The sequence below is a fragment of the Urocitellus parryii genome, chromosome 7, assembly GCF_045843805.1.
Source record: "Urocitellus parryii isolate mUroPar1 chromosome 7, mUroPar1.hap1, whole genome shotgun sequence".
NCBI classification, from domain to species: domain Eukaryota; kingdom Metazoa; phylum Chordata; class Mammalia; order Rodentia; family Sciuridae; genus Urocitellus; species Urocitellus parryii.
In genome coordinates, this window is record NC_135537.1 from 46,766,087 (window position 1) to 46,793,540 (window position 27,454).

Below are 27,454 nucleotides of genomic sequence, written 5' to 3' on the forward strand. Positions count from 1 at the left end.
AATTATAGGCTTTCCAACATAAAAATTACAGAGCATTCTTTCCTCAATTTTTCATCATTTTGGACTTGTTAAAAAAAATTTAGAACTAAAATAGTAAAGAATCCCAAGGCAATTTGCATAAAAATACCGAAAAAAATTTTAAAACCTAAAAGAATTTCAATCTTAAATAGTCTTAGAAAATTTCATAAAGATGAATTAGGCACAAAAGTGTTACAAACTTGCAAATGAAGCAGTTCAAGAATCCACTGGACTCTAACTGAACCTAGTATATGATGAGCATTGCCTAATAATTACTTTTTATATAAACACTGTCTTTAATGGGAAATCAAACACTACCAAAATAAATGCAAGTAAATAAGTTTTCCAAAAATACTTAGGTTAAAAAAGAAAACTTTTAAAGTAACAAATTTTAGTGTATAATTTAAAGCCCTTTTAAAGAATGAGCATAGTTTCATTAAAGTTAATTCTCATTTGGATAATGTTAATCAAAAATTTTCAGAATTAGATTAAATGCATCAAGCTGACAAATAAATGTGTATTAATATAAAAATGTATTAATTATGCAGCTAATATTTCTACTTTAATAAATAAAATACTTTCTAATTCAAAGATCTAAAATTTAATTTAAAGTTACTTATAAATTCCGTGGTACTATTGGATCAATAGGATGTACAATTGAAAAATTACAGTTACATTATATACAACATGAAATATATTTTGTGTCTTCAAAAGCTCCAATTATAAAAGTAAATTCAATAAGTGAATGTGTCAAAATATTTTTCAGAAATGTATTTTTATAAAATCATGGTGTCAGTGAAACCCAGATGCCTTGAAGGTAGAAATCAACACATTTAATAAAAAACAATTTGATATATCTATAATGATAAAAGAACCATAAAGTCTGTGTGGGGCCTTTGCTGATGGGAAGCTACAAGGATATCCATTGTCACGTAGAGTCTGTCTCCAGGTCAGGGCAGCAGCTGGCATAAGGTCAGGACTAGAAATTGGCGGAGTCCCAGGAAGGAAAAGGGGAAGATCACCAGTTTGTTATCATACCCATTGGGAGGTCAGTCAAAGTAGAAATTTGGCTGGGTCCAAGACAGTTGTAATGATTAATTTAAATTGTCAACTTGATTAAATTAAGAGATGCGCAGGATTAAGAGGCTTGTGGGAGTGTCAGTGAAAGTGTGTCAAGGAATGATTGGCATGTGGGATAACCAACAGAAATGGAGACCCTCCCTAAGTGTGGATAACCATCCAATAGGATGTTGGCTTAGATGGATAAAAGTTGGAAGAACAAAGGAGCAGCAGCAGATGCAACCTCATTTCTTCTTGAACTGGTTCTTGATTGCTGCTGGGATCATTGAGGATATGGGACTCTCATTCTTCACTCTTCCAAAGCGAACTCTGCCAGTTATTCTCCAGAAGCCTTTGGTCTCATACTAGGGTAACACTGTTGATATGTCTCTTGTTCTGGGGCTCTTGGACTGGTTTTTCCAGTTCTCCAGCCTGCAGATGGACACTGTGGACTACCCAGCTTCTGGTTGTGTAACCCAACCTAATAAGTCCTCTTTTTATAATTATACTTCCTGTTGATCCTGTTCCTCTAGAGAACCCTGATTAATACAACAGCAGAGTACAATGACACCCAGCCTCACCTGTGACAGCAATTGAGGTCTAGGCACCGTTGAGATACTGCTTCAATCACAGTCAGCAGAGAGAAGCAGAGTCCACCATTCACAACCTGGAATAGTGGAAGCTAAAACTCAGCAAATCAGCTGAGTCTCTATTCAGTAATTAGTACTTTAGAGAGCTACATCAGCAGAGGGAACGCTTCTCCACCACAGATTACTCAGAGAACTCAAAACCACAAGATCTGTGCTTATAAACAGCATGAGGCTCTATGCTACCTTGAAAAGAACCATTTAGGCATGCACAAGTATGTAGCAACCCACAGCTATAATACCAACAGCCTAGAGTCCTGTATCCTGAATTTCAGCACACAATAGAAACAACCAGCAGACATGAAACTGCACCCTCCAAGCAGATAGTCACAGGCCCTTGAGCTGCCAAATCAGAATCAGCTGGTTGGGGGTCCATAGTAACTAGGAGAGTAGATCCTTGTTCCAGGACCTCTGGAAGGATACAAAGCCAGAGAATAATGAGCATCATCGAAATATCTCAATTCCTAATGAAAGCAAACCAAGATTCAACAAGAACATTCTTCATCTTGACATGGTTTACTATAAATAACTCTAACATCAGCTTTGATCATATATATCATTTTTTAATCTTGATTCATAGTTGTTACCCTAATAGACAACATTGTTCCTTCAACCTATTTGAATGTATTTCTTCTAACTGTATAAAGAATGTGTTTCTTCTAATGGTTAGTTGGAATCTATCTTTGTTTTCTTAGCTCTGGTGTTTAGTTGATCCTCTTACCCCTATTCTCTTACACTATCTGATACTGGCTTAAATTCCCCTATCCATCTTTTTTCTCCATTTTACCCTGTTGTATATGGTGTGGGTTTTTTCTCTATTTTCCCTTGTTCTCTCCTTTTGCCTAATCTTTCTTCCCTCTTTCAATGCCCATATAATGTAATAGCAATTTTACTTTAATAACTAATTTCCAACCTATTCCAGAACTTTACTACAAATTTATACCTGAATTAGACAAACTGTTGAGAACAATATCAACAAGTTTTTGATTTTCATAAGTTTGAATAGCATATGGCTTGACTTTGAAGAAATTATAGTAAATAGGGTTCAGTGGCTTCTCTCAAAGGGATGCTTACCAATAGTATCAGAAGAGGCCACATATAAAGTAAAAGTATTAATGCCTGGATATTCACTCAACCCAGGGCTCCTAAGAAAATGAAACTTACAAAATAGTCCCTTGTTTTAAAGAAAAAGTGATAATCAACCTAATACATGGGTAGACATACAAGGAATATGAAAAAGTAAGCGAACGAATCAGCCAAATAGCCCTTAACACTTCAATAATTGACTGCATTGAGAACACAGTGGAAGAAATGTCAAAGAAAGAATTTAGAAAGTTCACAGTTAAATTGTTCAATGGGCTAAAAGAAGATACAGAAGTAAAATTAGAAATAAAATGTAGGAAGTGAAAGCCCACTTCAATAAAGAAATAGAAGTCCTGGAAAAGAACCAAATAAAAATCTTAGAACAGAAAGACTCAATAAACAAAACTAAAAACTTAATGGAAAGCATCACTGATAGATTAGACTACTTTGAAGATAAATTTTCAGGACTTGAAGACAAATTACATAATCTTGAAAATAAATTGGCCATAAATAAAAAATATTAAAGACCTTGAACAGAATATTAAGAAATCTGGGATATTATCAAGAGAACAAATATAAGAATCAGTGGCCTAGATGAAAGCTCTGAAATACAAACTAAATGGATACACATTCTTTTCAATGAAATAATATTAGAAAAATTTCCAAATCTTGAGCATGAGATGGAAATTTAAATACAAGAGGCATACAGAATTCCAAATCGAATTAGAATAGATCTTCTCCAAGACACATGATAATGAAAATGCCTAATATATAGAATGTGGATATAATTTTTAAAAGCTGAAAGAGAAAAATAGCAAGTCACATGTAGAGGTAATCCAATTCAGGTTTCAACTGATTTCACAATCTAGATATTGAAAGCCAGGAGGACATGAACTAAAATATACCAAGCTATGAAAGAAAATGGGTGCCCAAAATCACTATCTTTAGCAAAATTTCCCTTCAGAATTGGAAATGAAATAAGTCTTCCATTACAAACATAAACTGAAAGAATTCATAACCATAAATCCTACTCTATTAAAGCATCCTAAACAAATTATTTCATGAAGAAAAAATAAAGAATAAAAATGAAAACCAGCATAGGAATTTATTGTACTAGAAGAATAGTCAATTAAAGGAGAATCAAATCTGTTTAACATTAGAAATATATCAAAATGACAGAAAAGAATCACCTCTATAAAACATTGAATGTAAATGGTCTAAATTCTTCAATCAAAAGACTTAGATTGGCTGATTGGATTAAAAACAAGACCCAACAATATGTTGTTTACAAGAGACTCACCATACAAAGACATTCACAAACTGAAGGTCAAAGGACAGGAAAAGATATACCATGCAACTCTGATTGTAAGCAAACAGAGGTAGTTATTCTCATAACAGATAAAGTTGAACTTAAGCCAAAATGAATCAGAAGAGACAAAGAAGGTCACTTGATACTGGTTAAGGGAATCACCCAATAAGATATAATGAATGTAAATATTTATGCCCCAAACAATAGTTCATATATGTACATAAAAAACCCTCAATATTAAGAATCAAATGGAACACAATACAATAATTGTGGGTGATTTTAACAAATCTCATTCACCACACACATAAACTAAGTAAAGGTTCTTCTGAACTAAAAAACATTATTAATTAAATGAACCTAACAGATGTCTGTTGAATATTTCATCCATGAATGACTAAATTCACTTTCCTTTCAGCATTTTTTAAAATTTAGCATATTTTAGGTCAAAAGCAAATCTTAGCAAATACAAAAAGTAGGGATAATTTCTTGCATCCTAACACATCACAATGGAATGAAATTAGAAATCAACAACCATATTAAAAACAGGAACCACTTCAACATCTGGAGATTAATTAATACACTTCTGAATTATGAATGGATAGCAAAAGAAATGAAGGAAAAAAATCCTAGAAATAAATGATAATAATCATCAGATATATCAAAAATTTGGGGACAGTATAAAGGCACTTTTAAGAGGAAAGCTTACACATCAAGAAAATAGATGTCAAATAAATAATCTGATATTATACCACAAGACCTGGAAAAAGAATGAACTAAAACCGAAATAAGAAGAACACAGGAAATTATTACTATCAGAGCCAAAATTAATAAAATTGAGAATAAATACAGAATATACAAAGAATCACAAACAACTCAAAAAACTTAACACTGAATAAACAAATAGCCCAATCAATAAATGGGCAAAGAAACTGAATAGACAATTCTCAAAAGAAGAAATACAAATGGCGAACAAATAAATGAAAAAATGTTCAGCATCCCTAGTAACGAGGGAAATGCAAATCAAAATCCCATTGAGATTTCATCTCTTTCCAATTAGAATGTCGATTGTGAAGAACACAAATAATAAACACTGGCAAGGGGGTGGAGAAAAAGGTACATTCGTACATTGTTGATGGGATTACAAATTAATGCAACCATTCTGGGAAACAATATTAGATTCCTCAAAAAACCAGGACTGGAACTACCATATGATCCAGCTATTCCACTCTTTGGTATGTATCCAAAAGATCTAAAACCAGCACACTCTAGGGATGCAACTACATTGATATTTGTAACAACATTAATATTTATGACAATTTACAAGAGCCAAGCTATGAAACTAACAAAGGAACCCCCATTAAACATATGAATAGATAAAGAAAATAGGGTACATATACACTATGAAGTATTACTGAGCAATAAAGGAGAATAAAATTATGGGATTTGCTGGTAAATGAATGGAATATTGACTACATGCTATGTGAATTATGCTAGTCCCAGGAAATTAGAGGTACACTGTTTTTGCTGATATGTGGAAGCTAGTCTAAACTAAATTTTAAAAATGATAGAGAGAGGAGATAAACACAAAGTGGGGATTTCCATCATAATAGAAGAAGATAAGTGGAGCAGAGTAAGGGGATTGAGAGGTAGTGAAGAGGGATGAGATAAGGGAAAGATAATGGAATGAATCTGACCAAACTTTGTGTGTGTGTATGTCTGTGTACCTGTGTGTATGTATGTATGTATCCACAAGACACTAATTTAAAAAAAATCTATCAGTAAGTAAGTAGCAGAAAGATGAATAGAGTAGAGGGAAAGAACAAAAGGAGGGAGGAGGAGAGTGTAAGGGGAAGTACTGAGGATGGATTGAATTAGGGCAAATTACATTCCCTGCATTTATAATGAAGTCAAAATGAATCCCAATGTTTTGTATAACTAATATGAGCCAATAAAAAAATAGAAAAATTGTAAATATTTTATAAAATCATGGTAGCAGAGAAATTCAAGATGCCCGTAACGTAGAAACCAACACATTTGACTAAAAAAATTTTTGATATATCAATAATGATAAATGTACCCTAATGTAAAAACTCAAACAAAACACATGGCAAGTCTACATTTGCAACATGTGTAATAAAAAAGAAAAAAGCAAAATCACTACTACATTCAAATGTCTTACAAATTAATAAACAAAGGACAATGAAAATCTGGGGGTAGTGTGAGCAAAATATGAAACTGCCCTTTCACAGTAGATAGGCAGCACCCATAAACCAGAAACCATTCTTATCTTCCAACCTCCAAATTCAGCAGGGTTTTAATCTTATATGAACTGAAAATTATCGAAGTTCTGAAAATCCACTACTTAAAACTGTGAGATAGACAACAGCAAGCTTGAAGACATTTGGATCTCTTCATAAATAAATCAAGGAATCAAATGAGAAAGCATCTTTTAACACACATATTGGGAAAGATATGAAAAATATTATGTGAAAGCTTTAATTCTATTTTGCTTATGAAGAAAAATATATATGAATTAACATCTATATGTGAAATCCTTTTATTTTACGGTTTTTTTAAAAAGCATCAGTAAACAGACCAATAAACATCACCATTTCATTGCTTTTTTATAACAGAGCAGTTGTAAAATTTTCTTATATACAGTATAATTTTTTACTTTTTCGTTAATTTATTTTCAAATAGTTATAAATTGGCTATGACTTAATGTGCATTTTTAATTATATTCCACATTTTAACTGTGAAAATAAAAGGCCATTCTATATATCAATGAGAAATATCTTCATGTTTTAACTATAATCACAAACTATCTCTATTAAAATTTTTAAATGACTTCGGAAACAGTTAAATGTTATATTCCTATTTCATCATTATAGCAAAAACTTCTGAAATTTTTAGTTATGAACTTTAAAATATTCTAGTATTTATACAAACACATATATTTTAAACAGCCAATTTATATAACATAAATGTAGTATATAAAAACAGGGCCTTTTAATCACTGTGGATTAAATCCTTTATCACTTGCAATTTAGTTAAATCAAAACTCATTTCACAGTTCATCTTTGATATATTGAAAGCCCTAATTAAATTAAACTGAATTTAATTTAATTTATTCTTATTGAACACTTTAAGACACTTTATTGATACTGGGCTTTGACTTCAAGGAAGTCACCTTGACACCAGGGGTTAGGAGTCAGGGAGATCAACATCTAAGTGCAGGAGAGAACCCATTAAAAACGATGTATGAATAGATGAGAGATAAAATGGAGATGATTAATAGAAGACCAGATTTGGAATGAGTCTTTGAGGGATAATAGGTATAGAGAGGCAAGGAAAAAAATTAAGGGGTCTGAACTTAGAAAATAGCATAAACAGGAAGCCAGGAAGTACCCATTATCAGAATTTCAGAGGCAAAGGAATTTATTGTCTTACAGGTCAAATCCTGTTCTTATAAAACATAACTTTGTCTTTACTGTTCAGAAGATCCAATAGTCTGCCTGATCCCAAAATTAAATTAGAATATGTTCTCAATTGAAATCATTAATTTAGTTTTATTCTAGATCTAATAATAAAATTGCTATTTGATTGCTTTATAAAAAGATGTATGCTTTCTCCAGTGGGAATAACCATTTATAAAAGCCTGCTTACACCATGACTGCAATATTTTCTAACTCTGATGAAACCTGAGATGTTTCATTGGGCAGTGTGAGTAAGATACTGATAGCCCAAATATCTTCTAGAAAAGATATTGATTGTGCTGAAAACACAATTTAGGAATATTTAGCACTGTATTGTATTTATTGTTCGGTGATCAACTTGAACAAAATGTTTCCACCCTAAATCAACAAAATATACATCCATAATATATGTATGAACAAATCGGTTTCACTAAATTCTAGGGATTTTATAGTTTCCAGGATTTTCATAAGTATTTAATCCATTTTGAACTGATCTTGAATATGGTATGAAATGAGTCCAACTTTTTTTTTCTTTTTTTTTGCACATGGATGTCCACTCTTTCCAGTACTATTTATCTAAGAGACAGTCTTTTCCCCATTATTTGTTCTTGGCAAGGTTTCTCTGTTGAAAATCAATATAATGCATGAATTTATTTCTGAAACATTTTGTTTCACTAATCTATGGGTCTGTTTTATATGCCAGTACCATCCTCTTTGATTAGTATACTTTTGTAGTATATTTTGAAGTCAGCTAGCATAATGCCTCAAGTTTTGTTCATTTTGATCAAGATTGCTCTGGTTATTTAGACTCTTTTAGTTCCATACAAATCTTTTTTTTTTTTTAAGAGAGAGTGAGAGGGGAGAGAGAGAGAGAGAGAGAGAGAGAGAGAGAGAGAGAGAGAATTTTTAATATTTATTTTTTAGTTCTCGGCGGACACAACATCTTTGTTTGTATGTGGTGCTGAGGATCGAACCCAGGCCGCACGCACTCCAGACGAGCGCGCTACCGCTTGAGCCACATCCCCAGCCCTCCATACAAATCTTAAGACTATTTTCTTTTCCTTTTCCTATGAAAAATGTCATTAGAATTTTAAAAACAAATAGCCCAATCAACAAATTGGCCAAGGACCTGAACAGACACTTCTCAGAAGATGATATACAATAATCAATAAATATATGAAAAAATGCTCATCATCTCTAGAAATCAGAGAAATGCTAACCAAAACTACTCTAAGATATCATCTCACTCCAGTCAGAATGGCAGCTATTATGAAGACAAACAACAATAAGAGTTGGTGAGGATGTGGGGAAAAAGTACACTCATATATTGCTGGTGGGACTGCAAATTGGTGCAACCATTTTGGAAAGCAGTATGGAGATTTCTTGGAAATCTGACAACTCAGCTATCCCACTCATCAGTCTATACCCAAATGACTTAAAAACAGCATACTACAGGGACACACCACATTAATGTTTATAGTAGCACAATTCACAATAGCTAAACCCTTAGCCAACCTAGATATCCTTCAGTGAATGAATGGATTTAAAAAAGTGGCATAAATACACAATGGAATTTTACTCAGCATTAAAAAGAACAAAATTATGGCATGCAGGTAAATGGATGGCGTTGGAGAAGATAATGCTAAGTGAAGTTAGCCAATCCCCAAAAAACGAATGCCAAGAGTGTTCTCTAATATATGGAGGTTGACTCATAGAGGGGTAGGGAGGGAGAGCTTGGGAGAATTAGATAGGGAAGAGAGGTGGGAGGGAAAGGGAGGGGACAGGGGATTAGCAAGGATGGTGGAATTTGATGGACATCATTATACAAAGTACATGTATGAAGACTTGAATTGGGTATCAACATATTTTATATACAGAGATATGAAAAATTGTGGCATATATATGTATAAAGAATTGTAATGTAAAAAAAACCAAAGTACATGTATAAAGGCATAGATTGGTCTGAACATACTTTATATACAGAGACACAAAAAATGTGCTCTATATGTGTAATAAGAATTATAATGCATTCCACTGCTGTTGTGTATTTAAAAAAATAAAATCAATAAAAGATAACTGCCGCAGTCTGGCTGGACACAAAATCACGAGCCACTCAAGCAGGAACAAACTTTATTTTTGAAACTGCTGCCAATACCCCTGTACCTTCTCCTGGAACCCCAGAACAAGTTCCTCCCCCAGAATTCCCTCCTACTGTACTTTCCCAACCAATGGGAACTCTCCAGGAGTCCCGTAGCAGGCCGGAGTCCAATATCCATATGAATGCAAATCTTAACATAATCATATCATCTCAATGGCTAGCTGGCATCACCTTTCAACCCAAAGTGCCATGCATCATATTACTTGGCTGTGGCTCTTAGCAGATAACCAAAAAAAATAAATTTTGGTAGAGATTACATTTAATCTGCAGATCATCTGGAGTACTATGAACATTTTAATAGCATCAATTCTTTCAATGTATGAACACATTATCTTTCCATCTTTCAATTATCTGTGTCATTTTCTATTTCTTTCACCAATGTGTCATAGTTTTCCTATTAAATTACTCTTTCTTTTAATTTTTATTTTTAGTTTGTGAAAATGGAAATATTTTCTTGATTTCTTTCTCATATGGTTTGTTGTTAGAATACAGAATCTCTACTGATTTTTGCCTATTGATTTTGTCTTACAACTTTACTAAAAATCATTTATCAGTTCAAACAGATTTTCAATGGAGTCTTTTGGGTTCTATATATAAAATCATATTTCTTCCCAATTTGGATAATTTTTACATTTGCATCTTACCTAATTGTTCTGGCTGGGACTTCCAATACTAAGTTGAATAGATGTGGCAAAATTGACATGGTTTTTATATTTAGGTACATTCTTGCTATATCTGATTTCTTGAGAGTTTTTAATAATGAATGAATATTGAATTTTGCACGTGCTTTTCTACATTTATTTTCTACTCTTTTCTTTAAATTTAGTTGTTAATTGCAGCCTATAAATTTTATTTGGTAATTTATAGCTATCACTTAAATACATACAAATGTAATATTTATAAAGCTCTTATTTATGGTAAGTTAGCACTTTGATAAGTCATCTTTAATCATCAAAGCAGCTCTATAAGTAGAATATTATTAGTACTATTGTTAGTATTGTATCTATATTTAAGGAAAGGAAATATAATTTTTTAAAAGTTTAGGAATATATCCAAGATCAAATGGTTGGTAAGTAGCTGAACCAGGATTCAAACCTAAAACCCAATGACTTCATTTCTAGGTATTTTTTTCAAGAGAAATAAAAACATTTGTCATAAAAATCTGTGTACATGAATGCTCACTGTTTAGGAAATACTCAATTGTCTATAAATAAAATAATGGACAAATATGTTATAGTACATTCATACAATTAATTACTTTTCAGTAATTAAATAAAACATCGAATAATATCTTAAAAATGTGTGCAAATTATAAAGTAGACTGATTAAAAAAGTCAAACAGAAATACATATGCTGGACTCCATCTGTATGGAATTTTAGAAAAGGCAAAATGGTACTAGAAATCAGATCAGATGAAGCTTCTGAGTATGCTTTGGACTAAATGCACATCTTCCCATAACTCATGCTGAAATCTTAATCCCCAAGGACTTCTATTATGAGGTAGAAATTTTGGGAAATGATTCAGGAATGAGGGTAGAGTCTTCATAGTTAGGGTTAGGGTCCTTATAAAACGGGCCTAAGGAAGTGGTTCACCTTTCACCATGTGAGGATACAGTGAGAAGGCACCCTCTATGAATAAGAAAACAGGCCCTCAGATGCCAAATCTTCCAGGGCCTAAATGATAAGAGTTCTCAGACTCCAGAACTATGAGAAATAAATTTCTATTACTGATAAGCTGTCCAGTTTATGGTGTTCTTGTTGCAGCAACCCAAACAGGCTACAACAGAAGAGATAAGTAATGGGCTAAGAAGTCTACATCAACAGAATAATATAGGGCTCAGGGAAGCTATTTGAATTACAAAAACATTAAGCAAAGGAGCCTAGGAGTTTGAATTTTTTTTGATGACTTAATTGTTTTATTTGACCTTAAAATTAATAGATAACAATGATAAAAGATAAGTAAATTTTATAAAAGCATATAAAAAGTAGATCTTTCATCTAACTGAACAAAACATTAGATAAGTACATGCACATATACACATAGTCATATAGTGCCAGAATTTCTAAAATGAATTTCATATGTAGTTGTAGGTATTCAGCACACATTTAGGCATACTTATATTATTTTTAATACTTTCACTTCATAAATAAAAACAGATCTAATAAGCAATTTTAGTTGCAAACAGAATTTAATTAAATAGAGACATTAGGATTTATATGTCTAATTGTATATTGAAAGACTGTTAAATGTTAAATTAATTTGTCATAACATTTTATAACAGGTCAACAAATATTGTTTACTCTTTGATTTAGTTACTCTTAACTTTCTATTAAATACAAATGTTAATCATTTTAGTTTGGTAGAATTTGTAATGGTCTTCCCAGTATCACTACATGAATTGTAGATAAATTATAAAGTGTTTGATTAGTTGAAATTGTTATAAAAATTCCCCCAAATTCTAGAAAATATTTTAGAGACAGAACTCTTGGTTAGTTTTACTCATCCCCAACTTAGTATGAGGTAACTTCTTGAACACTTTGCCTCTTCTGACTTTGGTCTCTCCACTGCCCTGAATCAGACCATTATTACCTTCAGCATCCATCATTTCCTTTAATTTTCCTGTCCCCAGCCTCTCTCAGCTAAGCTACATAATTCACACCACTCAGAGTTAACTTTTTAATGTAGGTAGGTATTTTTTCTCATGTTACTCTCCTGCACAAAATCCTTCAATGACTTTCCATGGCCTATAAAATAATTTACTTGCTAAACATGGTTCTTTAAAATAAGAAGAAAATCTTTGTAATACATTCCACTGTCCTATATAAATAAAAAAAAATAATTGAAAAATCCAATTTTCAATACAAAAAAAAAAGAGAAAACCTACTTCCTAAGCAATATTTATGACATCATTTCCCTACTTCTGTGTCTTTCCGTATGTTGTTCCTTAGTCTGGAATGACCTTTCTACTCTGATGAAGTTCTCATTTCAATTCTCATTGTTTTTTCCTCACAGCCTTTTGCATATATTTCATGTCGTCACAAGAATTAACCTGAGTTTCGTGTGAGTTTCCCTCATAAAAGTGCCAAGACCTTGATAACAGGTCCAGGTGTTAACTACCTATCTTTATTTCTGAAGGTTTTTATAAAAATTAAATTACATTAAAAGTGCCCATTGTGTTATCCAATACATAACAGTTAACTTGATGTTAAATCATTTACAAAATACTTATAGATAAAAGAATAGGGAACTATTCAGTATAGCAGAGTTGTGTTTATCTCAGGCTAAGATGTCACCAGTAATCTTGATTATTGTTATGCAAGTTTTTTGTAATCGGTAAAAAATCATTTAATGATGTTAAGGGGAAGCATGTGCATGTAGGTAAGAAAATTGATATGGCTGGAATGGTATATGTGTGTTTACAATTAAGAGAAGAGGGAAGATTAAAAGGCAAATAGGATGCAGGAGATAATGAAGAGGGCTGAACCTTGTGTGTTAAATTAAGTAGCTTGAAATGTATCCTCAAAAGCAAGGAGAATAGTGGAAAGTTTTAATATGTTTTTAGAAATCAATACAGACTACAAACTAAAAGATTGAAGCAGTTAGGAAGATATGGTATTCTAAATGAAATGATAATTTCTTGGTGTAAAAGAGATTTGCTTCTTTTCCAACAATATTATTATTGCCTAAGAACAGGCTAATTTTGTTGGTATAATTTAGCACCAATATGCCTGTGACTTTCTAGACAGTCAACACCATGAAACTCCTAAACTCTCAGACTCACTTTTCAGACTGTCAACTTATTTGAGTATATAATTGGCATCTACAAATCTCTAACTTAGCACATCCAAATTTGAACTTAAATTTTTCTACCTAAATCTTCTTCAATGTGAGTCTGACCAGTTCAAATAAGTTATATTGGCATCCAGAAATGTTCCCTGTTCAAAATTATAGAAATGGTCATTGAATCCTCTCTTTCACCCTTTATGTCCAATCTATACCATTTTACATGAAAAATATATCCCCAACTCATTGACTTCTGTATATGCTCAGTAGAGAAACAGTGTTCAAGGAAACAGTGTTTTCCAAGTAGACTATTACTAGAGCCTCTTCATTATTTCCCCTCTTTACCCTTCTGTGCCACTTTATCAAATCCACTTTGCCCTACCCACAGCAGCCAAAATTACTTCTTCACATATAAATCAAATTTCTCTACTGTTTTCTTAAAACACAGCATTGTCCTTTTCATATTCAAGCATAAAAATCAATGGAACCTAAAAGAGAGGATTTGATTATTGTTTTTAAATAATAATCTTTTTTTTTTTTACTATATGTAAGTTACCAACAAACACAATAATTGTTTTCCTGAACCTTCTATCCACATTGAATATCACATGTTACACTGTTTATTTTTAGTGTAAATGTTATTTAGGCTTTTTTATTTTAGAATGACAGAAAAGGTTTAATGAAAAGCATATCCATTGATATATAGCAAAGTAATTAAATATGCAGGAGAGTCCGTTGTCTCTGACATGGATATATTAAAGTTGTTCAAAATTTTATAAAGGTTTTTTTTCTGTGACTATGACATTAAATTTCCTTAAAATAACAGTAATTAAAAGACACTAACTAAAGTACAATTCAAACTGCCAGATTAGAATTCCTAAAATTTATGGAGTTAGTGCTTTCTTCAAGGGGCTAGTATAGTTCTTTGCTATGCTCTTAATAAAAGAAACTCTTCCAGTAAGCTCTAGAAACAAACTACAAACTTGCCTGCAACTGCCTAAGTGACCTTTAACAGGCCAGTGGGCTAGAGGATTTCCTCACTATCTGTCCTATTTCTCCCTGACCACATTGCTTTTCTACTTGAGATATTTCTGTCAATTCACTTGTTCATTTTTTTTTTCACTTACCCTGTTGTACATGCTTTATTTTAAGTGAATTCTCTATCTATGCCCGTCATTATACCTATGCACACATGGGAAAGGAAGAGTAATACACAGACTAACTTCAGTGCACGTACCATTGAATGAAAGCAAAACAAAATCTGAAAATCTAAATCTAAAGTAGGTCATGAGAGGGAAGTTAACAGGACTGTCTACAGGCATAAACAATTTGGATCAGAGCACCAGAGAAAGTGAGGGGAGGTTTCAAAGAGCAATTGAAGCTTTATCAGTTTTAAGAGACTGTTGAGAAACCTCACAAGAGCCTGCCATTCTGGGTTCAAAGGACAAAATATATAAAGACATGGAGATGATAGAAACTTGCAATGAACTACAAGCCATTCATCATAACTAGTCCAAAGGTTGTACTGGGGAGCTGAGCACATTCATGAAGGACCCTGGAAGCTATGGCAGAGGAATTTGAATTTTATAAGTGACTAAAAATGACTGAAACATCTTACGCATTTGACTTTTACAAACGTCACACTAGTGACAATGTGGGAGATGAATGGAAGAAGTTTGTAAATTATACATAAGTAGAAGAGGTTGTTGCATCAGCAAGATATAAGAGAGTCTGGAAAATGAAACTTGGAAAAAGAGAAGAAATGAAAAACAAAAGCATCATATGAACAACGACAGCTGTAGGTAAAAACTGAACTTCCACAGTATGTTAGGTATTACTCCCCTGACTTTTCTTTTTTGATGTGCTGTGTGCTGGAGATCAAATCCAGGGTCTTGCACGTTCTTGGTGCTTTATATAATCTCTAAAACCATGATTTACAAGGTAAGTAATATTATTAGTTCAGTTTTTATGGATAAGCAACCTGAAGCCTAGAGTCTAAATTGCTCATGTTTCCAGAGCTATAAAATGTGCTCTGACTCCATTACCTGTGCTCTTAAAAGTGGTGCTTTATTAGAAACCATGTAAGGCCACACAATGTGGGCAGGGAACAAAAGTAGCCAGCAGCCCCTTTATTATGTGCAACGTTATATGGAATTCTATAAAACAAGGGTACAGTGCCTCTATTCTTCATTAATCTACAAATTCCTTTTTAGTCACATAATTCAGTTCCTTCATTCCAGGACATTCCTCTGGACTTTCTAAGTCACACTGAACTTGCTATTCCTCTGAATTCCCCAGATCTCATTGTCAGGACAGCTCCTACTTCATCATGTACAGTCTTCCTTGTTCTTATTAAAACATTTTTATATCCTTTGTTAAAAACAAGAATAATTTTTAAATGTTTCATTTGAATGGTCCCCTGGTTCCATCAAAATATAGTCAGCAAATAGAGTCCCTGTGTGTGTGTGTGTGTGTGTGTGTGTGTGTGTGTGTTTTGACTTGTATGGCTACTTAGAGACATGCATATCAATTCTCTGAAACAAAAGGCCAGTTCTGTAAATTATTAAACAAGTGGTAAATTATTTGCTCAATATATACAAAAGCAGGAGTGTGGGAACCAAATAAGCTTATTATTATTATTGAGATACAAATTTTATAAGAATAATCAAGGCACTGATATTATACCTGCTAAAATACCATGTGAAACTGGTGAAATCTATTATATTTTATCTTCACAGTTAATGAGCTAAGTTGATAAAACAAAAACGATAAGGTTAAAAGTCTGAAGTTTATTAGTTTAATGACATTGTTCAATGTAGACCCATTTTTTTCCCATCTAGAATACTTCTTATCCATTTGATTGGAAAGAAATAGAGCCCTGAAATTTGAAACCATGACATTAAAACCTTGGTACACAAAATGTCATGAAAGGCACTTGTTTCAGTGAAGAAACATGCAGAATGCATAAATTATAGAGCTGTGGTCCTGCTCTACCTCAGAGTGACTCTGCAGGGTTCACAGACATAGTCTGTGTCAATTTCGATGTTCCCCAGATGTGAAGGTTTGAATGAATACTTGGGAATTAGCAGAACGCCCACACTGGATTCATGGTCTGTGTGGTAAAAACTATCACAGTAAGATTGAGTGGATGCCTTTAAAACAGGTGTCTCTGTCCCTCTACTGATGCAGGACAGGAAAGGAAATAAACAGTATTATATCTCAAGTGGAATGACAGAGACTATAGCAGCTCTCAAAGACTTAATGCAGGACAAGATGGTGGATTAGCAGGAAGAGACTTTTCTCACAGCTCTAGGACTTGGGACAGCGAGAAAACTACTTCTCTGTGAGGTAAATGAAATATGTACTCCATTAATATTCAATGTTGGACAGAGAGCCTTGAAGACTGGGAAATTTGGGGTACATCAGACAATGATAAGAAATAGAATTGGAGCTCAGCTCCTGGTGAGAGTGGGGAAAATTAACACGCAAAGTCAGAAAAGACTGAAAAGTGCTGGGAAAGCCTTGTCATGGGGAAATTCCAGTATCACAGGGGCAGCCTGCCCTGGGCCAACCCAGAGGCTGTTTGGCTCATTAGACTAATTGGTGCCTGGAACTGACCCAGGTCTTCCTATTGTGCAAGGGGAGCCCAACCTGGAAATATATTGGTACATCAGTGGGACAACAGCACCAACTCAGACCAGGAACTCAGATCTGTGAGTTCCAGGATGGAATCCACAGGATGCCAGCTGCAAGATCTAAACTGAGCTTATCAAATCAGGAGAATTTCTGGCATGGAGACCATTTTGCCTGGGGGTAATACAGGTTAAAGAGGCTGGAGGAGGCCTCCTCCTTACCCATCTCTCTTGAATCAGCCAGAGCACAGGACCAGCAGAGCAGGGAGAATCTGAATGGGTGGAGTGACTGAATTCAGAGCTCAGAAACAGTCCTTGAGAGGCCACAAAAGGGCAGTATCCCTGAACAACAGAAACAGTGAAGAACCAAATCCCCCTTCTCATGAGTGGTACCCTGGTCAGAGTAGTGGGGTACAGTCCTAGGAGTGCATTGATTCATTAATGCCTAATAACTTTCCAAGAAATGAAACATCTGGGACAATAGCAGAGTTATGCCTTGTTCCTGGGAACTTCATTTGCAGAAACTCATCTCTTAGAACCCAAAGGCAACTATATCCTGGAAGTGAAGCCAAAAGCTGCTCACACCATCACCCTGAGAAGGGAAGCTGAGAAACAGAAAAACAACTTAGCACAGAAAGCATGCATATACTCTCATTGACTAGTCTGTTATTTTGTTTTTGTATTTGTTTTGTTCACGAATGTGTGCTGATTGATAAACAATGGACATTTATACATTTGTACATGTTCTTATTGGTTTCTGCTTTTTCAATTTTAGCATTCCTTGAAGGTAATTATTTTTACATGCTCTGTTTTTTGAGGGTTAGGGTTTTTGATTAGTATATTTTGGATTTATTTTCTATTGTCTCTTTCACAACTTTTTTTCCCTTTGTTTCTGTTTCCTCTCTTTTTTCTTGCTAGCAGCTGAATTCCATTGTTCTCTTTCACTCTTTTTGTAAATCTTTTACTTTCTAATTTTTTCTTCTCCCCTCTCACAAACACCTCCTAAGTCATAGCTGCATTTGCCATATTTACCTCTTGAATCTGCATACCCTTTTCTACCCCCATCTCTTCTTTCCTCTTAATGAACTCTATCTTTAACTGGATGATTAAACATATTCATATCTATTGATTTTTTTCTCATTTCTAGAATTTTTTGAAGGCAGTTATTTTTCATGGATCAGTTTTTTGAGGACTAGGATATTTGATTAGTATATATAAATTTTGTTCTTCTTTTCACTTCTTTTTTATTTCTATTTTTAAATTTTTATTCAATACATTTATCTTCCCACTTATCTCATTCCCTCAACTCACTTTCTCTTTTCCTCTACTAATAGCCAATCTCTATTGATTTCCTTTTCACTCTTTCTTTAATTTCTTACTTCTACTTCCTCTCCTCCTCCCTTATTATCATCATATTATACCTTACTTCTGTTCTCTACCTGTTCATCATTTGAAATTGTCAACTCTTTTGTAAACTTACTGTTTTCCATGAGCAATAACTAATCATGTCATTTCTGATTATTATGACAATCTACATTGTAGATTTCATAGCAAGAACTATTTGATTTAATGATATAAATTGTTTGCATTGGTTGTTATTATGAATAGTCTCTCCCTAACTGTGACGTATAGAAGACCTTCAGGGACACAATAAATCCACAGAGTAGAATCTCTACTGCCTGAAGACCAATTGTTAGATGGATAGACTCACAAACAATAGATAGATGAAGGCTCAGAGATATAAAACAAAGGACTGCATAATGTTCTCAATGAAACAGTATCTGAAAATTCTCCAAACTTAAGAATGAAGTGAAACATCAAAAACAGGAAGCAGACAGGAACCCATTATACAAAATTAAAATACATCTGCACCCAGGCATATTATTATGAAAATGCCTATCATACTGAATATAAGGATAGAAATTTTAAAGGGTGCCAAAGAAAAATGCCAAGTCACATTCAGAGAGAAACCAATCTCAGGTGATTTGTCAGTCCAGACTTTTTAAAGCTAGGAAGTTTGGGAATCCGGTATAGCAAAGTGAAAGAAAATGGATGCAAACTAAGAATACTATATCCTGCAAAATTAAGCTTCAGAATTTATGATGAAATATAAAACCTTCTGTTATAAACAAAATTTAAAAGAATTCTCAATTTAAAAGCCTATACTATGGAACATAGTCAATAAAATATTTCATGAAGAGGAAATGAAGAAAAATCTGAAAATCAGCAAATGGAAGAACTACACTAGAAGACTAGTTGATCAAAGAAGAAACTAATTCAAGTTAAAAAACAGAAATAAATCAAAATTACAAGGAATAAAAATCATATTCCAATAATAACATTGAATATAAATGGCCTAAATTCAACAATCAAAAGACATAGACTGTAAGATTGGATTATAAAACAAGACCTAACAAGATGAGGTCAACAAAGGACTCACCTCATGGCAAAGACATCAACAGACTCAAGGTAAAAGGATGGGGGGAAAAAAAACCTTACTATTCACACGTAAGGGACAAAGCAGGCCTCTTCATACTGTTTAAGGGAATTATAAATAATAAAACATTCAATCATAAACACTGAAGCCCCAAATAATGGAGCATATCTGTATATGAAAGAAACCTTTCAAAATTTCAAGAATCACATAGATCTCAACACAATAATAGGATGACTTTAACATGCCCCTCTCATCACTCATAGATATTCCAAACAATAACTAAATAATGAAGCTATGGAACTCAAAATTACAATTAATAATTTAGACTTAACATATATAGACTATTTCTTATCATCAGTGACTGAACATACTTTCTTCTCATTGCCATACAGTTCCTTCTCTACAATAGAACATACCTTAGGCCGCAAAAAAATCTTAGCTAATATAAAAAAAAAACAGAGATAATACCATGAATTTTATTAGATTATAATAGAATAAAATTAGAAGTAAAAAATAGAAGCTACCCTGATACCTGTAGACTAAATATATGCTGTTGAATATATGCTGATGAATACCTGAAGATATCAGAGATAAAATTAAAAATAATAATTAGAGTAAAGTGATACAAAATATCAAAATCTCTGGGATAATATGAAGGAGGTGATAAGAGTAACATTTATAGCATGGAGCACATTCATTGAAAGAATAGAGTGTCATCAAATAAATAACCTCCTTTACATCTCAAAGGTCTGGAAAAGAACAACAAAAACAGCCCTAAAATCAGTAGAAGAAAAAAATAATTAAAATCAGAGATGAAATTGGAACCAAAAAAATCAAAATATCAACAAAACAAAAAGTTGTATCTTTCAAAAAAATTAATAAAATTGATAAAGTCTTAGCCAATTTAATGAAGAGAGAAATGTCAAATTACTAAAATTGGTGATAACAAAGGAAACATCACTACAGACAGACTGAAATATAGAAAATAATCAGAAACTATTTTGAAAATATGTGCTTCAATAAAATAGAAAATCTTGAAGATAACAACAAATTTCTAGAGATATATGACTTACCTTAAAAAAAAAAGTCAGGAGGACATAGAAAATTTAAACAGATCGATTACAAGCAATGATATGAAGACACCATCAAAAACCTACCAATAAAGAAAAGCCTAGGGTAAGATGCATTCTCAGCCAAATTTTATCAGACCTTCAAAGAAGAACTTACACCAATACTCCTCAAATTATTCCATGAAATTGAAAAAATACATAAATTGAAGGAAACCCTTTCTAAACTCATTCTATGAAGTTAGTATCACCTTGATATGAAAACCAGACAAAGACACATCAAGAAAAGGAAACTTCAGACCAATAAACCTGATGAACATAGATGCAAAATTCTTAATAAAATATTGTCAAATTGCATACAATAACATATTAAAAAGATAGTACACCATGATCAAGTGGGTTTCATACCAGGGATGCAAGGTTGGTTCAACATATGGAAATCAATAAATGTAATTCTTCATATCAATAAAGATAAGAATCACATGATTATCTCAAAAGATTCAGAAAAAAACATTTGAAAAAATGCATCATCCATTCATGCTCAAAACACTAGAAAACTAGAGATAGAAGAAATATTCTTCACATTTTAAACGCTATCTATGTTAAGCCAATGGAGAAAAACTGAAAGCATTCCCTTTAAAATCTAGAACAAAACAGGGATATTCTCTTTCACCACTTCTACCCAACATAGTCTTTAAAACCCTAGCCAGAGCAATTAGACAAAATAAATAAATTAAAGGGAACCTAATGGGAAAAGAAGAGCACATACTATCCCTATTTGCCAATGATATGATTCTGTATTTAAAAGAACTTATAAATGAATTCAATAAAGTAGCAAGATATAAAATTAACACCCACAAATCAATTGTGTCCCTATATACCAATGATGAATCAACTAAAAGAGAAATTAGAAAAATTATCCCATTCACAATAGCTTCAAAATATAAAATATATGGGAATCAACATAACAAAAGAGGGGAAAGAACTCTACAAAAAACCTCACATAACACTAAAGAAAAGAAATTCTTGGATAGGCAGAATTAATACTGTCAAAATTGTCATACTACCAAAATCTCTATAGAGATTCCTCTTAAAATTACAATGATCATTTTTCATAGGAATAAAAAAAGCAGCCATGAAATTCATTTGGAAAAAAAAGAGGCCAGAATAGCCAAAGCAATCCTTATTTTGAACAGTGAAGCAAGCAAGAGCCATCACAATACCAGATATTAAAACATACTACAGAGCTATGATAACAAAAAGACCATGGTATCGGCACCAAAAGAGACATGAAGACAAATGGAACAGAATAAAATACAAAGAGGAAAAACCACATAAATACAGTTAGCTCATACTAGACAAAGGCTCCATAAACATACATTGGAAAAAAGATAGCCTCTTCAATTCATGGTGCTGGGGAAACTGGAAATTCATATGCAGCAGAATAAAACTTAACCCCTATCTCTTCCTCTGTATACAACTCAACTCAAAGTAGATCATGGAGCTAGGAATTATATCAGAGACTCTGAAATTACTAGAGGAAAATGTAAGCCCAACTCTCTACTATTTCAGTTTAGGATTTGATTTTCTCAACAATATTCCTAAAGCAGAAGAAGTAAAATCAAGAATCAATAAATGGAATAGTTTCAAACTGAAAAGCTTCTTCACAAACAAGTGAATAATGAAGAAAAGGAAGAGAAAGCCTATAGAATGGGAAAAAAACATTTGCAACTTGCACCTCAGATACAGCATAACCACCAGGATATACAAAAGAGCTCAACAAAATTAACACCAATGAAACACATAACCTGATCAATAAATGGGCAAAGGAACTGAACAGGCCCTTCACAGAAGAATAAATACAATTGTGTTCAACAAATAGATGAAAAAATGTTCAACATCTCTAGCAATTAGAGAAATGCAATTTAAATCTGCACAGAGATTCAATCTTACTCCAGTCAGAATGGCAATTATCATGAATACAAGTAACAATAAATGTTGATGAGGATGTGGGGTAAAATATTCACTCATATATTGCTGGTGGGACTACTAATTGGTATAACCACTCTGGAAAGCAGTATGGAGATTCCTTCAAAAACTTGGTATGAAACCACCATTTGATGCAGTTATCCCACTCCTCGGTTTATAAACAAAGGACTTAAAATCAGGATACTACAGTGAAATAGCCAAATGAATGTTTATGGGAGGATAATTGACAATAGTCAAGCTATGGAACCAACCAAGGTGTCCTTCAATAAATGAATGGATAAATAAAATGCACAATGGAATATTACTCAGCCACAAAGAAGAGTAAAATAAATTCCACAATCACAGATGACTTCATCGGAAGCAATGATGTGTAGAACACCATGAACTTGGATAAGGGGCTACTTATGCAAACAAATGAGTTTTGGCAGAGGCAATTTACCAACTGATAATCTTGAAATATATGTAGGCAATAGATTTTCTTCAAGTACGAATTTTTTATTATAATGCAATCAAGACCTTGATTATCTTAGCATTGAGATAAACATGATAAACACATCCTTGACCTGATCATGCTAATCAGTTGTTTCCCTATCCTCAAGTCTCTGTAACCTCACCTTTAATGCAAAATAACACCATTACTCTGTCAATGAACCAGCCACATTGACCTTGTTTCAGGTATCAAAGGGACCACACATCCCCTACCTATGAGCAATATGCTACTGAAGGCATCCTGCAACAAAAATTTTAATCATCAAATTTCCAGTTTAATATTGATAGTTCAATATATATATATATATATATATATATACACACAAATTAATATATATACATAAAACATAAAATATTTTTAGTTGTTAATGGATCTTTTTTTTATTTATTTACATGTAGTGCTGAGAATTGAACCCAGTGCCTCACATGCCAGGCAAGCACTCTACCACTGAGCCACAACCCCAACCCCAATTTATTTTAAGAGATATACTATTTTGACTTTTGCAGTACATTGGAGATAATTTAGATCTAAATATCAGAAAAAGAAAAAATTAACCATCAGGTTACCTTGTTGCTTGTGGAAAAAGAAAATATTGGTCTCTTACCACTGTGTCATATGAAGGTACGTACAACCCAGAAAGTAGAGAATTTGGAAAGTCTTCATCAAAAATAAAGCTGCTGTGAGATGGCAAAGAGGTTGTTGATTTAGTGTCTTCCAACAGGTTTTTATACACTTTTATGCGAGGTCGAGCTTGGCCTTTCAGTATTATATAAAATCCATCATTTCCGTACACTGAAACAAAACAAATCCAAAAAAGATATAGATATGACTAGAACATATATCATACTTGCAGATTCCTTTCAATTTATATACTATGACAATAACTACAATGTAGCCCCCTCAGCCATTCACAAAGAGAGTACTCAAATAACAAGAATACAAAGGCCCATTTGGAGTATTCATTTCAGACATTGTGTATAGTAGCCCATCTTCCCATGGAATTGCCAGGGGGGTAAAAAGAGCATGGTGTCATTTCTCATACCTTAATATAATGAGAAACTTGAACTTGACACTCTTGCCTCAAAATTGGCATTTGCTTATTTTATATAAGTAATAATAAATATATAATTATAATATATATTATGTATTATATAATATAAGCATATATATTATATATAACATATATACACACACACACATACACATACACACACACTATTAATTGTTATTTATTATTGTTCTGGACATGATGACCATTTCTAGAACTGAGTAAGGCAGATAGTTTGGAAAAACTGATTGAAAAAAACCACATTGTAAGTCTCCACAATCAATCTGTAAACCAATCCAGTTCAACTGTGTGTCTGTAGGTCTGGCAGATATATTTCCTTATGAGCTATTTAGATCAGTTCCAGCTCCTCTGGAGCTTCTACTTTTGTAAAAGCAGGGCATAGTAAATGAATGGCCTCTTTCTCCAGTTCTCAACTCTTTACATTTTTTTATAGAACTGGAACAAGTCATTCAAGTGCTACAAGATTCCTTATTACACTTTGCTCATCATCTTAAACAGAAACTTCACAAATTGATTTTCAGGGGCAATCATGTGTATTTGTATCCCTAGATGTTCTCAGTTGCCTGTGTTCTCTGCTTTTTTTTTTCAAATTATTATTATCATCTGACCTCAGTGTTTATTAGTGTGGTTCTTTATCACCATGATTTCTTCACTCTTCTTTAAAGCAAAGTTTGATTTTGCTTGGATGTCTGAGGTTCATATGGACCCATTCTGGGTAGCACAATATTGTTCACTAAACATTTAATCTGTGTGGTAAGGGCACTGCAGAAAATTTGTTTTTTAATGGCTATTAGGTGAGCTATTTGAGCATCAAATGGTAGCAGGCATCTGTAAAGATCAATGAGTATAAATTTTGTTAGACAAGTAATGGTTTTGACTGACAACAGTGTTGGGGGGCCTGTTAACAGAAAGGTATATTCTAAAAGTACATTTTATATTGTTTCAGTGTAGAGTTAACTGATACTTCTCAGCATAGATTAAAAATTGTGGGAATAGATGCATTGTATAAACAATCTTATTTCAAGTACTTCCATTTGCCTTCCCAATGTGAATTTTATCCTTTTCCTTTACTAACCATCACTTTATTCAACGTTGCATTTGCCATGATAAAAATTCCATTTCCCAGACACTCTTAAATTTGTGGCCATGCAGTATCATTCTGATTAATAAACTATTGGGAGAATTTTTGTTTTCCAAACTTGCACAACAACAACAACAACAACACACACACACACACACACACACACACACACATATGTACATGCTACCTAGAATGAAGAATGATGTTGAGACTAGGACAGACACATTGTCACTAAAATGAAAATGTGAGGTGGATATTAGAGTTCTGACTCTGATGTTTTTTTGGTGTGTTTATCTGGTGACTTCTTGTGATATGACATAAATAAAACCCAAAATTGGCTTAAACTATTGTTCATTAGTTCTCTATTACTCAGGGCTGAACAGAATTTTCATGTGGATATTGTTGGTATTTTGGTTATCTCTAAGCATAATTGGCCCATCTGTTACTAACATGTATAGTTACATTGTCACAGAGAATATTACCCCATGTGACACATCAATTTTGATAACTATATATAAAGAATGGCATTTTGTAAAAGTCATGGATATAGATAAGATTATTTTCAAAAGTCCACCACCAAACTGCAATGCTATTTGGTTTGAAAATCTATGCTTAAATAAACTAAAGATGATAACAGATATATGGGATGATTATGTGTGGATTTCTACATTAGGCTGACAATTTATATCATGTGTTGAAACTAATTTCACAGTAATCTCTACCTTCATTTGAACAGCAGTTATCTCAGTTGAACAGCAGCACCTAATATATATGTAATAATTAGGACACAAATGTTAAATTGAAAACTGCACACTCTAAGTATCATTCCCCAAGAAAATGTGTTCACTTTGGAGATAAATACAACTCCTCTGATCCACTCGAGAAAATCCTCCTTTTCTGCTAGATCTTTACCGAGCAATAGTGAATTTTGCAAAATAATTTGCTTATACTGTATTAATGTTCACATTTACATGGTAAAATATTTAATATTCAGGAGGTCATTAGGGAGTTAAACTAATTTGAGAAAAAATTCTGAGAATCATGAGAAAATATTTAGATCAGAAAATATCTCATTAACCCTTACATTATATTTACCAAAAAAAATCAAATGAAGCTATTCTGGAAGCTGCTAACTCTATTATGTACAAAAATAATGCTGCATTTGCAATTTTAAGAAATATTTTTAGGGGCTGGGGATGTGGCACAAGCGGTAATGTGCTCACCTGGCATGTGCGGGGCGCTAGGTTCAGTCCTCAGCACCATATTAAAAAAATTAAATAAAGATGTTGTGTCCACCGAAAACTGAAAAATAAATAGTTAAAAAATTCTCTCTCTTAAAAAAAGAAATCTTTTTAGAAAGATAATGTGGCATTATGTAAAAATGTGGATGTGTAACCAATGTGATTCTGCAACTTGTATTTGGGGTAAAAATGGGAGTTCATAACCCACTTGAATCATGTATGAAAGATGATATGTCATGAGCTATGTAATGCTTTGAACAACCAATAAAAAAATAAATAAAATAAATAAATATTTTAATATTAAGGCAGTATCCTTTAAAATGGTATGTATAAATTTCTTTTTCAAAGAAATGTTCTATAAAAGGATCAAGGGTAACTCTAGGAGACAGGAAAAGGGACCTCAGTGTTGTATTCATTATGTAATCTCAAAAAACAAAAACATGTATTCCTAGGATCAATTTTCAGTTCAGGAATTATATGTGAAGTCAAATTATCTCCACGTATTCAAACTGTTCATTATTTTTGAATTTTTTAGTGAACACAAAACTTTTTAAATGTTGTCAATGTTGTTATTAAAGGATATTAATAAATTCTGAATTTCAAAACTAATATGCATAACCAGGTTTACTAATGACATGACTATTTGAGACATTTTGACCAACTTGAATTAAGAAGCTTGGAGACATAAAAGGCTGTATCTCACACCAAAATCTGTATATTAATTAGTTAATACTGCCTAAAACATCATTATATTAAATAATATTCTTTGGAAAAGTTACTTTTAATATCAAGATGTACAAAATATTTTATTCAAGCATTGCACGGGAATCTTTGTCCTTAGTTTTTTCATAACTAGACTTAGGTCTTCCATCATCTAACACAGCTATCAGAAAATATCTTAATAGATTTAGAAT

At 32.9% G+C, this 27,454-nt stretch overlaps 1 protein-coding gene across 1 annotated transcript in view; it reads right to left on the reverse strand.

Moving 5' to 3' along the window:
• Positions 1 to 27,454, reverse strand: part of Cnbd1 (cyclic nucleotide binding domain containing 1) — a 417,626-nt gene that overhangs the window by 158,251 nt on the left and 231,921 nt on the right. The window contains exon 7 of the mRNA XM_026384576.2: positions 23,754 to 23,941. Within this exon, the coding sequence (XP_026240361.2) occupies positions 23,754 to 23,941 (188 nt within the window). The remainder of the gene's footprint in view (positions 1 to 23,753; positions 23,942 to 27,454) is intronic.